The 14700-nt window shown below is 48.3% G+C and overlaps 1 protein-coding gene across 3 annotated transcripts in view; it reads left to right on the top strand.

Annotated features, from left to right (window-relative positions):
• LOC105477731 (transmembrane protein 40) overlaps positions 1-6120 on the top strand; it is a 33499-nt gene extending 27379 nt beyond the window's left edge. The window contains exons 6-12 of one of the 3 annotated variants that reach the window (XM_011734407.2): positions 1215-1250; positions 1635-1667; positions 2052-2099; positions 3233-3304; positions 3417-3491; positions 4145-4207; positions 4952-6120. In XM_011734407.2, the coding sequence (XP_011732709.2) occupies positions 1215-1250; positions 1635-1667; positions 2052-2099; positions 3233-3304; positions 3417-3491; positions 4145-4207; positions 4952-4971 (347 nt within the window). In that variant the 3' untranslated portion in view covers positions 4972-6120. The remainder of the gene's footprint in view (positions 1-1214; positions 1251-1634; positions 1668-2051; positions 2100-3232; positions 3305-3416; positions 3492-4144; positions 4208-4951) is intronic. The other 2 variants (XM_011734408.2, XM_011734412.2) reach the window with 2 other exon arrangements.
• Positions 6121-14700: the final 8580 nt, after the last annotated feature.

The raw sequence follows: 14700 nt of genomic DNA, 5'->3' as shown, positions 1-14700 counted from the left end.
AGCTGAGATCCAGCCACTGTACTCCAGCCCCGGCGACAGAGTGAGACTCCGTCTCAAAAAAAAAAAAAAAAAAAAAAAAAAATCACTGGCAAAGTTAGGCATGGTAGTTCATGACTATAATCCCAGCACTTTGGGAGGCCAAGGTGGGAGGATTGCTTGAGCTCAGGAGTTCAAGACCAGCCTGGACAACATAGCAAGACCCTATCTCTATTTTAAAAAATCACTGGCGGCTGGGTGCAGTGGCTCACGCCTGTAATCCCAGCACTTTGGGAGGCCGAGGCGGGCAGATCACGAAGTCAGGAGATCAAAACCATGCTGGCTAACACGGTGAAACCCCATCTGTACTAAAAATACAAAAAAATTAGCCAGGCATGGTGGCGGGCGTTTGCAGTCCCAGCAACTCAGGAGGGTGAGGCAGGAGAATGGTGTGAACCTGGGAGGCAGAGCTTGCAGTGAGTGGAGATCGCGCCACTGTACTCCAGCCTGGGGGACAGAGCAAGACTTCATCTCAAAAAAAAAAAAATCACTAGCAACTTACAGTTATAACTGTCAAGGGCTTTTCTTACATGGTAGTACATAAAATAATGTCATGTCTCACAAGCAATGGCATTTTGATTTGAGAGTTGCCAAACTTTTTTTTTTTTTTTTTTTGAGACAGAGTCTTACTCTGTCGCCAGGCCAGAGTGCAGTGGTGTGATCTCAGCTCACTGCAACCCCTGCCTCCTGGGTTTGAGCGATTATCCTGCCTCAGCCTCCCAAGTAGCTGGGACTATGGGCGCGTGCTACCATGCCCAGCTAATTTTTGTGTTTTTAGTAGAGACGGGGTTTCACCATGTTAGCCAGAACGGTCTCCATCTCTTGACCTTGTGATCCGCCCACCTCGGCCTCCCAAAGTGTTGGGATTACGGGCGTGAGTCACCGCGCCCGGCCCAAACTTTTTTATAATTAGGAAGTTTAACTGAAAACCTGGCTTCTCTGGGGAAATTGACAGACCTGTAAGAGTGGGCAGGCATTTCTACAGCAGCTTTCTGTGGCTGGTGGGTGGTGGCTGCCCCTTTAGTTGGAACAGGAACCCTCCAGCCGGCTCCATTCCCCACCTGGCACACTCCAGGTTAAGTGGAAAGTCTCCCAGCAGGATCCACCTTCCCTGAAGCATGACTTCTCCCTCCCCAGAGGATCATGGGTATATGATCACTGATTTCCTTTCTGTGCAGATGCTCCAGGAGAGGTGGTACCCTCTGGGGAATCAGGTGAGTGTCCAGTTAGGGGAGAGAGGTCGTTGGTGCTGGTGTTGAGCCAGGTCTAGGCATCACCTCTCCCCTAAGACAGCCAGCTCCTGTTGGGGTATCTGACTGTGAGAAACAGGAACCCCAGGTCCACTGAGCCTAGGCTCATCAAGTGGGCTGGGCCAGCTGTGGCATGAAGCAGGGAGTCCGGGGAGCTTGGAAAGCTGTCCCAGAAAGACCCAAGGAGATTACAACCAACCAGCCATCAGTAGAAAGGAGGATCCTTGGGGGCTGCAGAATTCCATGGGGACATTTTTTTAGGTCACCTATAGCCTTCCCCAGGGTGGAGGCAGCTGTTAAGGCACCCCAAGCAGGGTTGGGCACTAATGTTGAGTTTCTCGTTTCCAGGACTCCGAAGGAGAGGCTCTGACCCAGCAAGTGGTAAATACACAAGCTCAAATAGGACAGCCAGAGTGGGTGTTGATTCCAGACGATGGGTTGGGACTTCAGACAGCCTGAGAGGGTGGGTTAGTCCCAGCAGGGACTGTTGCCAGCCAATGTCACTATGATTCAGAAGGGGGATCTCCAGTGCAGGGGAAATGGAACGGAAGGTGGACTCAGGCCTGAGGAAGAAGGAGGAAATCAGTGGGGGTTCCAAGGACAGCACCCCCATCTTCACAGTTTTGCTTGACTGGTCCTGCAGTGAGTGCCCTCTGACCCAGGAAGAAGTACCCGGGATATTAATTCTCAATGACGTAGGGAAGAGAAAATCCCACCTGCCGTCCTGCTTCAGAGTTAAACACTCATCTCTCTCTTGTTCCTAAGGAGAAGTGGAGGCCTCTCAGTTAAGCAGACAGAATATAAAGAAAGATGGTAAGGAACTTGGTGCAGCAGACCTGCTTTTTCCTGTCTGGCTGGATTTCTAGGGGTGAAATAGCACAGTAGCAATCATTACCCACCTCTGTCGTATGCCCTGCAGTTTACATATTACTCAGCTTAGAATCAACTCAACAGGGTGGGACAATGGTTCCCATTTTGCGGATATGAAAACTGAGGTTCCAGGCTGGGGAGTGGCCTTACAGCTCGTGAGTGGCGTGGCCTGAGCTTGAGCCCTGGTCCTCTGCTCTTTCTGCTATGCACAGTCTCTAGGATGGTAAATGCCTTCCAGGCCTTGTGGCCAGGATGGGGAGCTGGAGGTCAGCTGAGCTGAGAGAGTTGTAAGGTTAGATTAGACCAGACTCTGGGAAAGGAGCAGTGAAAATGGGAGTAACCTCCCCGCTCCAGGCCTGGAATCCATGGGGACTTCTAGGAGGAAGGGGAGGGCAAGAGGAAAGACCATGGTGCTCAACACAGAGACTTTTTGTAATTAAAAAAAAAAAAAAGGCCGGGCACGGTGGCTCACGCCTGTAATCCCAGCACTTTGGGAGGCCGAGGCGGGCGGATCACAAGGTCAGGAGATCGAGACCACGGTGAAACCCCGTCTCTACTAAAAATACAAAAAATTAGCTGGGCACGGTGGCGGGTGCCTGTAGTCCCAGCTACTCAGGAGGCTGAGGCAGGAGAATGGCATGAACCCAAGAAGCGGAGCTTGCAGTGAGCCGAGATCGCGCCACTGCACTCCAGCCTGGGCGACAGAGCGAGACTCCGTCTCAAAAAAAAAAAAAGGCCAGACCTGCCGGCTCACAGCTATAATCCCAATACTTTGGGAGGCCGAGATGAGAGAATTGCTTGAGGCCGGGAGTTCAAGACCAGCCTGGGCAACATAGCGAGACCTTGTCTCTACTGAAAATTTAAAAATTCTCTGGGTATGATGGCATGCACCTGTAGGCCTCGCTACTTGTGAGGCTGAAGCAGGAGAATTGCTTAAGCCGAGGACTTGAAGGTTGCAGTGAGCTATGATCGCACAACTGCACTCCACCCTGGGTGACAGAGCAAGACCTTGTCTCCTCTGCCCAAAAAAAAGAGAGAAAGCAGCAGATATTGATTCCCCACCCCTGCCTTCACAGATGAGTTTTTCCATTTCGTCCTCCTGTGCTTTGCCATCGGGGCCTTGCTGGTGTGTTATCACTATTACGCAGGTGAGGGGAGGTGCCCTGGGGAATGCACCAGGGGAATGGCATGGGGGGGGTGCAGGGGGCAGGGGCGTCAAGACCTGGAGGCTGACCATTCCCTCCCTCACTGCCCTTCCAGACTGGTTCATGTCTCTTGGGGTCGGCCTGCTCACCTTTGCCTCCCTGGAAACTGTTGGCATCTACTTTGGACTAGGTAAGCCCCTCCCCAGAATGCACACACACACAGTCTCTTGGAGGGGTGGCGGGTAGAAATATTCATTTTCATACTCATTGAAATATGGACCAGAGAGTCACAATATACACTTTAAAACAAATTTTCCTTATGCTCATGTTTTCTTCCTGACCACTTTCAAGGTCAATGTAAGGTCACTGGCAAAACCCTGTGGGAAAAATGGGCAGTTCCATACAATGCAACAGCAACAGTTTAAAGTGGCAAACAGGCTGGGCCCAGGGCACACGCCCATGATTCCAGTTACTCAGGAGATTGGGGCAAGAGGATTGCTTGAGCCCAGGAATTTGTTCAGCCTGGGCAACACAGCAAGACTCTGTCTATAAAATAAATAGATAAAAGTGACAAACAAAATAGAACTAGCCAGATACTGAAAACAAGTTAGTTAATGGAGTTGGGAACTGAATTTGGCGAGTGAGTTTCCTGCCACTATTCCTGCTGTTCACGGTTGTTGTTTTCAGTAATAATAACTCTAGTACCATTATCTAAGCTTAACCTGCTGCCTGAAATTCCGCCATCAGAGCTTTGTTTGCATGAGTTAGGTCCTTGTCTAATGGTGGCCGGGTATCCTTTGTGGGGGTACAAACTTAACTCACTTTTTCTTTGCTTCTGAGCAGTGTACCGCATCCACAGCGTCCTGCAAGGTTTCATCCCCCTCTTCCAGAAGTTCAGGCTGACAGGTAACTTTTAAAGTCTTCCTGTGTTTACTCTTTTTCTCCCTAGCAGGGTCTTCATTTAGAAAGAGACTTAACATACAGGAAAGAACACAGCCCGGTGGCAGAGGACCCAGGTTCGAGTCCTACCTCTGCCAGTTTACTAGCTCTGTGACCCTGGATGAGCCATGTAGCCTTGGCTTCCTCAACTGGAAAATAGGTGTAATGCTTTTCTGCTACACAAGTGTGTTGTGAAGATCAAGTGAGGAATGGATGCAAAGGCCTGAAGTGTGAAACAGTAGAAAAATGTGTCTTCATTCTCTTATAGAGCTTTACACTTCCCCAAACACTATCTTCTCCATGGCTGTACTTGCCTAATGGCAACTGGGGAGGTAGGCTTTACCAATGCTACACTCGACCAATAGGAAACTGAGGCTCAGAGAGGTGGAGTGACTCGCCCACAGTCACACAGCTTCAGTGGCTGGGCTGGGCAAAAGCACATCGTCTTTCTTGACTGACAGCTCTATGACCACCTTATGTCTCAGAATGGAGAGGCCAAGTGGCTGTGCTGGGGAAATATCTGTCTCCTTTAATCCATGCAATAAATAAAAAGAAAACTAGCTATTATGACAGTGGGTCATTGAGACCCATGGCTTCTGGGGTGACTACATCATGCCAGCTGTGAGGGGTACTTGGGCATCTGAGGTGATGGTGGGGATGAAGCCTGCTGCCTTCAGAATCCCATGCCATCTTGTGGCCTTTGCCTTCCAGGGTTCAGGAAGACTGACTGAGGCCACTGCCAGGTGGGCAGCAGAGGCAGGCCCCACTGTGACCACCACTGCGACACCTGAGCCCACAAGGACAGACCGGCATTCTGAGAGATGCGCAGGAGAGCAAGCCAGACCAATAAAAAGAACGCTTTTCCTTCCATGTGGTCTGAATGTTGGCACCAGCCCAGGCAGGGGCATCATTTGGGCAGTACTGCTGTGCAACCCAGCTGCCAGGATGGAAGGCAGAGGGTGGGTGTGGGGCCTGAGCCTTCACAGTACCTGGACCAACAGGAAGATTCTGGGAGGTCACTGCTTTCAGAAGATAGCAAGAGACCATGGGCTCTGCAAGCTGTGATCTGTCTGGGTCATGGTTTTTCTCAAATCCCAGGCCATCTGGGTATGCTCTCAGGTGCTACCAAGCCATCCCGGGAGAGATGGATAGTCCACTGCCCTGAGGCAGGGAGCCACCAGGTTGGGGTCCCTTGGTGAACCTGATACAGGTAAGATGCTGAGGACTAAAACTATTTTTTTGCACCCCCCAAAAAAAAGGCAGGAAAATGATCATCAGAAACAAAATGGCAGCCAGGCATGGGGGCTCACACCTGTAATCCTAGCACTTTGGGAGGCTCAGGCTAAGGGTCGCTTGAAGCTAAGAGCTCAAGACCAGCCTGGGCAACATAGTGAGACCCCCATCTCTACAATTTTTTTGTTGTTGTTAATGACCAAATGTGGTGGTACATACCTGTACATACCTGCAGTTCCAGCTACTCAAGAGGCTGAGGCAGGAGGACTGCTTGAGCCCAGGAGTTCAGGGCTCCAGCAGTCACTCCACTCCACGATCAAGCCACTGCACTCCAGCCTGGGCGACAGAGCAAGACCCTTTCTCTAAAATTAAAAAAAAAAAAAAGACAAATAAAAATTGCATATATTATAGTGTACAACATGTTTTGAAATATGTGGAATGGCTAAATCAAACTAACATATGTATCACCTCACATACCATTTTTTTTATGATAAGAACAGTCAAAACCTACTGTCAGCAATTTGCAAGTATACAATACATTGTTATTAACTATGATCACCATGCTATATGATAGATCTCTTGAACTTGAACTGAGTTCTTGATGGTCACAGACATGCTGTTCTCAAAACTCAGAAAGGTAACTTCTGGCCAGGTGCGGTGGCTCATGCCTATAATCCCAGCATTTTGGGAGGCTGAGGCGGGTGGATCACAAAGTCAGGAGTTCAAGACCAGCCTGGCCAATATGGTGAAACCCTGTCTCTACCAAAAAAAAAAAAAAAATTAGCTTTAATTTTTTTCTTTTCTTTTTTTTTTCTCGAGACAGATTTGCTCTTTTGCCCAGGCTGGAGTGAAGTGGTGTAATCTCAGCTCACTGCAGCCTCCGCCCCCGACAGTCAAGTGATTCTCCTGCCTCAGCCTCCTGAGTAGCTAGGATTATAGGTACCTACCACCATGCCCGGCTAATTTTTGTATTTTTAGTAGAGATGGGTTTTCACCATATTGGCCAGGCTAGTCTCGAACTCCTGACCTCAGGTGATCCACCCGCCTCGGCCTCCCAAAGTGCTAGGATTACAGGCGTGAGCCACCGACCCTGGCCCTGGCTGTCATTTTGGTCAAGTCCTCCCCTCTCCCAGCCTCAGTGTTCTCATCCGTACAATGGGGAGCATAACAGTGCCCACCTTACGGTGTTATGTTGAGAACTGCATGAGATACTTACGTAAAGTCTTATGCACAGACTCTGGCACATAGGTCATGCTCAGTCAATGGGCGTTATTACAGTAGACAGGAACACAAATCAGATCCCCTTAGGGTCAGGCAGGCAGAGTCGGCAAGATGTAGAAAAATGGGGGCTGGGCGCAGTGGCTCACACCTATAATCCCAACACTTTGGGAGGCCAAGGTGGGTGGATTGCTTGAGCTCAGGAGTGTGGTGGTGTGTACCTGTGGACCTAGCTACTTGGGAGGCTGGAGTGGGAGAATCGCTGGAGCCTAGGAAGTCAAGGCTGCAGTGAGCCATGATCATACCACTGCACTCCAGCCTGAGAGACAGAGTGAGACCCTGTATCAAAAAAATAAAAATGAAAAAAGTAGGGAGCAGGAATAGGGGAACAGAAGAGCATATACCTGACCAAAGTGGGCAGCTGCTGTCTAGCAATTTCAGGTGAGAACACCAGCTAAGTGGGATCTGTCAGCCAAGAGAATGAAAACCACACCAGGTGCTTTAACAGAGAGAATGTAAAAGAGGGGACATGTTAACCAGGTGCAGGACTACTGGAAAGACAAAAAGGGACTGTGGTATCACAAAGTGTAACTGAGGGAACTGCCTAGGGTTAGAGGGAAAAAGGAAAGAGGTTGGCACTATTAGAAGTGAGAGGCCAGGTGTGGTGGCTCAGTCTATAATCCCAGCACTTTGGGAGGCCCAGGAGGGCTGATCACCTGCGGTCAGGAGTTCGAGACCAGCGTGGCCAACATGGTGAAACCCCGTCTCTACTAAAAATACAAAAATTAGCCAGACTTGGTGGTGGATGCCTGTAATCCCAGCTACTTGGGAGGCTGATGCAGGAGAATCACTTGAACCTGGGAGGTGGAGGCTGCAGTGAGCCGAGAGTGTGCCACTACACTCCAACCTGGGCAACAGAGCAAGCCTCTGTCTCAATAAATAAATAAATAAATAAATAAATAAATAAATAAATAAAGTATGAGAAGATTGAGAGAGGGTCCTCCAGAGCTGGGACCCAGACCTCTGGGGAAAGGGCACTGCTCAGCTGGGAGGTGTCTCTGAGGGGCCTGAGGAGGCTGGTTCTGCAAGTGCAAGACCACTGGGGTCAGATCTCCAGTTTCTTAGCAGAAGCCCCAAATCTAGAGTTTGGCAACTATTTTTTTTTTTTATTTCCACCTCTGCTGTGGAAAACAGTATAGTGATTCCTCAAAGAACTAAAAATAGAATTACCATATGATCCAGCAGTTCTACTTCTGTGCATATGCTAAAAAGGGACTTGAAGGGATATCTGTACACCCATTTTCACAGAAACATTATTTCCAGTAGCCAAAAAGGGGAAGCACAAGTGTCCATCAATGGGTGAATGAATAAACAAAGCATGATATATTATCAGCTTTTAAAAAGGGAAATTATTTGAGACTTCACAAAAAAACAAAAACCAAAGGGGAAAAAAATGGAAATTCTGGCCAGGCATATTGGCTTATGCCAGTAATCTCAGCACTTTGGGAGGCTGAGGTAGGAGGATCACTTGAGCCCAGGAGTTCAAGACCAGGCTGGGCAACACAGCAAGACTCCACTTCTGCAAAACATAAAAGCATTAGCCAAGCATGGTGGCACATGCCTGTGGTCCCAGCTACTTAGGAGGCTAAGGTGGGAGGATCACTTGAGCCCAGGAAGTGGAGGCTGCAGTGAGCCATGATCATGACACTGCACTCCAGTGGCTGAGTAAGACTTTGTCTCTAAAAAAAATAAAAATAAAAAAAAAGAAATCCTGACACATGCTACCACACAGATAAACCTTGAGAACATTATGTTAAAAGGACAAATACAGTTATGATTCTACATATATGATGTACCTAGGGTAGTCAGATTCATAGAGACAGAAAGTGGAATGGTGGGTGCCTGAGGCTGCGGGACAGGGAATGAGAGTTAGTGTTTAATGTTCCCAAACAGAGTGTCAGTTTGGGAAGATGAGAAGAGCCCTAGATATGGATGGTTGTGATAATTGCACAACACTGTGAAAGTATTTAACGCCACTGAACTGTACACTTAAAAATGGTTATGGTGGTTAATTTTATGTCTATTTTACTTTTTTTTTTTTTTTTTTTTTTTAGAAAGAGTTTTGCTTTGTCGCCCAGGCTGGAGTGCAATGGCCCCATCTCGGCTCACTGCAACCTCCGCCTCCCAGATTCCCTGACCTCGTGATCCACCTGCCTCAGCCTCCCAAAGTGCTGGGATTACAGGCATGAGCCACCGTGCCCGGCCACTTTCTTTTCTTTTCTTTTCTTTTTTTTGAGATGGAGTCTCACTCTGTTGCCCGAGCTGAAGTGCAATGGCACGATCTGCAACCTCTGCCTCCCAGAGTCAAAGGATTCTCATGCCTCAGCCTCCCGAGTAGCTGGGACTACAGGCAACTGCCACCATTCCTGGCTTTTTTTTTTGTACTTTTTTTTTTTTTTTTTTTAGTAGAGACAGGATTTCACCATGTTGGCCAGGCTAATCTTGAACTCTTGACCTCAGGTGATCCGCCCACCTTGGCCTCTCAAAGTGCTGGGATTACAGGCGTGAGCCACCGCACCCGGACCACTTTTTAAAAAAAAAAATTCAAATTATTAGTGGTTAAATAAAACTGGATCAGACCTGCAACCCACAAGCTTACAGCTGCTTTGTTGAAGGCTTTTTATCGTGTCAAGCTAAAGACAGGAGCTAAAAGCGGTCCACGCAGGGGTCTGATTACACCTCAGGCATCAAGTGCATTCCTGGAGCCCCAGTCCAATGCGTGGGCTAAAAATAAAGCATTGGATCTGGAGCCCAGGAAGGCAGCGTTGAAAAGTGGAGGGGTGAGGAGGAGGTGATGTGGAAGGGGATGGGCTTTGGTCTTTGGCTGTCCTGGATGCGGTGTGCTAGATTTCTGCTTTGATCTAGCACAGAATCAAAGGAGAGAGGAGGGAGGGCGAGAGTACGGATTTCAAAACCATACAAGCCAGCTTGTGCCGGGAAGATTTTTTTTTAATTTAATTTCAACTTCTGCTATGGAAAACAGTATAGTGATTCCTCGAAGAACTAAAAATAGAATTACCATATGATCCAGCAGTTCTACTTCTGCACACACACCCAAAGGGGACTTGAAGGGATATCGGTACACCCATTTTCACAGCAGCATTATTTCCAGTAGCCAAAAAGGGGAAGCACAAGTGTCCATCAATGGGTGAATGAATAATCAAAGCATGGTATATGATCAGCCTTCAAACTGATACTCCTGCACATGTACTTCTGCGCATATGCCCCAAAGGGACTTGAAGAGATATCTGTCCCTTCAATAGAAGTCTCGGAGGACTGTGGAGGTTGTTTATCCTGTTCTCCCGACACAGCCCCTGGAATCTTCGTCTACTCCAGAGGATCTGGGCCTGTACCACAGATGGAGCAAAGAGACACTGCTGACTAAACCTAGGAATCTGAGGGAAGCACTTAACACTGGAGCTGGGAGATGTAGGGAAGGGCTATCCAGGCAGAGGCCCACAGCATGGGCAAAGGTGTGGAGGAATAAAAGAGGACAGCACGGCCGGGCACGGTGGCTCACACCTGTAATCCCAGCACTTTGGCAGGCCGAGGCAGGTGGATCACTGAGGTCAGGAGTTCAAGACTAGCCTGGTCAACATGGTGAAACCGTGTCTCAACTAAAAATGGAAACAAATTAGCTGGGTATGGTGGCAGGTGCCTGTAATCCTAGCTACTTTGGGAGGCTGAGGGAGGATAATGGCTTGAACCCGGGAGGTGGAGGTTACAGTGAGCTGAGATCGCGCCTTTGCACTCCAGCCTGGGTGACAAGAGCGAAACTCTGTCTTTAAAAAAAAAAGGATAGCACGTCTCAGAGCAACAAGGGATCAGCCCAGTGCAGTTGAGGCATCCAAGGTGGGAGTAGGGCTCAGGACAGGTGGGCAAGAGAGCACACAGGTAAATTGCTCCCCTCCCCCAGCAGGACCTTGACACCTGAGATAAAGAGCTGAGAACAGGCCAGGCCCAGTGGGTCACGCCTGTAATCCCAGCACTTTGGGAGGCCAGGTGGCTGGATCACGAGGTCAGGAGATCGAGACCATCCTGGCTAACATGGTGAAACCCCGTCTCTACTAAAAAAATGCAAAAAATTAGCCGGGCGTGGTGGCGGGCACCTGTAGTCCCAGCCACTCGGGAGGCTGAGGCAGGAGAATGGCGTGAACCCGGGAGGTGGAGCTTGCAGTGAGCTGAGATCGCGCCACTGCACTCCAGCCTGGGCGACAGAGCAAGACAGACAAACAAACAAACAAACAAAAGAGCTGAGAACATTAGCCTAAAAACAATAAGGGCAACGTGGAGCCTTGGAAGGCATTTGAGCAGAAAAATGGCATAGTGAGACTGCACTTCAGAAAGATCACTGCACTCCTCTGGTAGCCCTGTGGGGGCTGTGGCAGGACAAGAATGAGCCTCACAGGCCTCCAACTCTAGGGATCCTAATTGAGCAAGCTCTGCTGTGCTCTGTTTGCAGCAAGGACACAGTTCCCTTGAGATGCCCCCACCTGATGACTTTGCCATGAGCAGGGTGCTAAGGCAGGCCCATTCCTAGGAGACATGGGATTTCTCTGAGTGGACTTTGGCTTAAGGACTCCCCAACACCCCACCAAACCCTCCTTAGATTGCATGGCCAACTAGGACTCTTCTACCCAACGCTCTTTCCCTCTCTTCCTCACCTGGGGCTGGACTTACATCCCAACCCTCTCAGCTCCCTCCCTGTTTCCCCAATACACGTGTTTTCTTTAATAAAATCCTTGCACAATTTAATCTCATCCTGACATTTCCTTCTCAGAGGACTCAGACTAATGGGGTGAGATTAGAGGCAGGGGGGACACAGGAAAAGAAAGGAAGGGTAAACTTGAAGACATTCCAAAGGTCTAATCCACAGTATGACTTGAGGTGTGTGCTCACCATTGGCCCCCTGGGCTTTCCCAGTGGTTGGAGTTCCTAACACTCAGCAGAGTAATTGCCTATTTCTTTTTTTTTGAGCTGAATTTTACTCTTGTCTCCCAGGCTGTAGTGCAATGGCACAATCTCGGCTCACTGCATCATTCACCTCCCAGGTTCAAGCGATTCTCCGGCCTCAGCCTCCCGAGGAGCTGAGATTACAGGTACCTGCCACCATGCCCAGCTAATTTTTTTGTATTTTTCGTAGAGACAGGATTTCACCATGTTGGCCAGGCTGGTCTCAAACTCCTGGCCTCGAGTGATCTGCCCGCCTCAGCCTCCTAAAGTGCTGGGATTACAGGCACGAGCTACCATGCCCAACTAATATTTGTGTATTTTTAGGAGAGACGGGGTTTTACCATGTTGGCCAGGCCAGAGATCACGCCACTGCACTCCAGCCTGGGCGACAGAGCAAGACTGCCAAAAAAATAAAAATAAAAATAAATAAAAGAATTAAAAATAGGGACTCAAAGAGGTACTTATACACCAATGTTCATAGCATCAGTGTTCACAATAGCCAAAAGGTGGAAACAACCAAAGTGTCCATCAACAGATGAATGGGTAAACAAAATGTGGCCTATCCATTGTATGGAATATGATTTAGCCATAAAAAGGAATAAAATCCTGATTTCTGCTACAACATGGATGAACCTTGAAAACATAATGCTGGCCGGGCACAGTGGCTCACACCTGTAATCCCAGCACTTTGGGAGGCCTAGGCGGGTGGATCATGAGGTCAGGAGATTGAGACCATCCTGGCTAACACGGTGAAAACCCGTCTCTACTAAAAATACACACACACAAAATTAGCCAGGTGTGGTGGCAGGTACTTGTAGTCCCAGCTACTTGGGAGGCTGAGGCAGGAGAATGGCACGAACCCAGGAGGCGGAGCTTGCAGTGAGCCAATATTGCTGCACTACACTCCAGACTGGGAGAGAAAGCAAGACCCCATCTCAAAAAAAAAAAAAAAAAGAAAGAAAGAAAGAAAGAAAGAAAGAAAGAAAGAAAGAAAGAAAGAAAGAAAGAAAACATAATGCTAAGTGAAATGTGAAATAAGCCAGACACACACACACAATATTGTATGATTCCACTTATAAACACCTAGAATAGGCAAATTCATAGAGACAGAAAGAAGATACCAGGCAGGAGCTGAGGGAAGGCTGAGATAGAGAGTTATGCTTAACATGTACAGAGTCCTTTGTTTGCAGTGATTAAAAAGTTCTGGAGATGAATAATAGTGATGATTTCAAGATCTTGTGAATGTACTTAATGTTGCTAAATTGCACACTTAAAAATAGTTATAATTTTACATTTTGCCTATTATACCCCAATGTTTTAAAAGGTAAAAATAAATAAAACCTGCACCCAATGAATTTTGGGAGGGTTGACCCCACCACTAGCCCCAGGGGTGTGTCTTGACTGGCATTTTGCCAATCAGCATATTCTAGTCATTGATTCATGGACACAGGGCAGAGGCACCAGCTGTCTGCCAGAGTCTGTTCTTCCTTTTTCCATTTTTGGGTGTCTTTGGCACAGCACAATAGTCTGTAAACCAACTAATTCAGTTTCAGAACTCAACAGAACCAACAGGTAATCAAGTAGCTAGTCTCCAAAGATGAAGCCACCAGTCTCCACTCACCTTGGGTGCATGTGCTACCCCTGCCATCAAGAGGCAGTCTGCTTCTTCTCCCCTTCAATCTCGGATGGAATGGTGACTTGCCTTGACCAACGGACTATAGCACAAGTGCCATGTGACTGTCCCAGGATGAGCCTTTAAGAGGCCTGACAGCTCCTGCCTCTCTTCTTTTTCTTTCTTTTCCCCACTGTCCCACTTCTTCTTTCCCTTCCCCACCTTTTCTCCCCACCTTTTCCTCCACTTTTTGCCACCGTCCTCTCTTCTTTCCTTTTTTCCCACCTTTCCCCCACTTCCCCCGCTTTCCCCCCATTTTCCCCACCTCTCCCCACCATCCTTCTTCTTTCACCTTCCTCCCCACCTCCCCCTCACCTCTCCCCACACCATCCCTCTTCTTTCCCCTTCCCCCACCTTCCCCCACCTTTTCCCCACTTTCCCCCACCTTTCCCCTTCTTTCCTTTTTCCCCACCTTTCTCCCCGTTTTTCCCCACTGCTCCCTTTCTTTCCCCTTTTCCACTTTCCCCTTTCCCCTCCCCACCTCTTTCCCCCACTTTTCCCCATTGCACCATCCCTGTTCTTCTGTCCCCTTTCCCCACTGCCCCTCTTCTCCTTTCCCCACCCTTGCTCTTCAACCACACAGCTGAGCTCAGACCCCATTGAAGAATCATGAAAAACAGCAAACTGCTGTGTTTTAAGCCACTAAGCTTTGCACTGGTTTATTACACTGCAATAGATCATTAAAACAGAGACTTTTGCTGGGGCTTCTAAGAGAAGCAACTACGTCTCTGTTGCATTTCATGATGCGAGGCTGTGAACTTTGGAATCGTGGCCACCATCTTGCTACCATATAGGGGCCAATCTGAGAATGAGTCTACAGGAAGTGGAGTAGAACCCAGAGAAGCTGAGGAACCAAGTCCTGATGACAAAGTTACCTTCTGGATCAAGCTGCCCATGAAGTTAACCCTGTTTGATGATGCAAGAAACTTCCCTCTTTTCTTTCACCCAATTTGAGTTGGAATTTCTGTTTCTTACAGCCTAAGAAGTTTGTCATACAGCAATGACAGTGTGTTCTTCTATGAATGTGGATGGGAAAGCAGGTTTGTGTGTAGATTAGTTAGGAATAGAACTTTCAGTTTTATAACCAAGAGATACAAAAATACAATGGCTTAAATAAATTAGGACTTTGTTTTTCTTTCAGTAGCATTCCAGAGTTGAGCAGTCCAGACTGGTGGGATAGCTCTGCTCCACATAGTCACTCAGGGACCCATCTGTGGCTCAGTTGTGTCTTAGAGTGCTATCTTAGTCTGTAGGATCAAAGCTAAGTGGTCACTCTGTCTGTGTTCCAGTCTATGGGAAGGGAGATGAGAGGATGTAGAAGACA

This window comes from Macaca nemestrina, chromosome 2, assembly GCF_043159975.1.
Source record: "Macaca nemestrina isolate mMacNem1 chromosome 2, mMacNem.hap1, whole genome shotgun sequence".
Taxonomy (NCBI): domain Eukaryota; kingdom Metazoa; phylum Chordata; class Mammalia; order Primates; family Cercopithecidae; genus Macaca; species Macaca nemestrina.
This window is presented reverse-complemented; position numbering and strand designations above follow the sequence as displayed.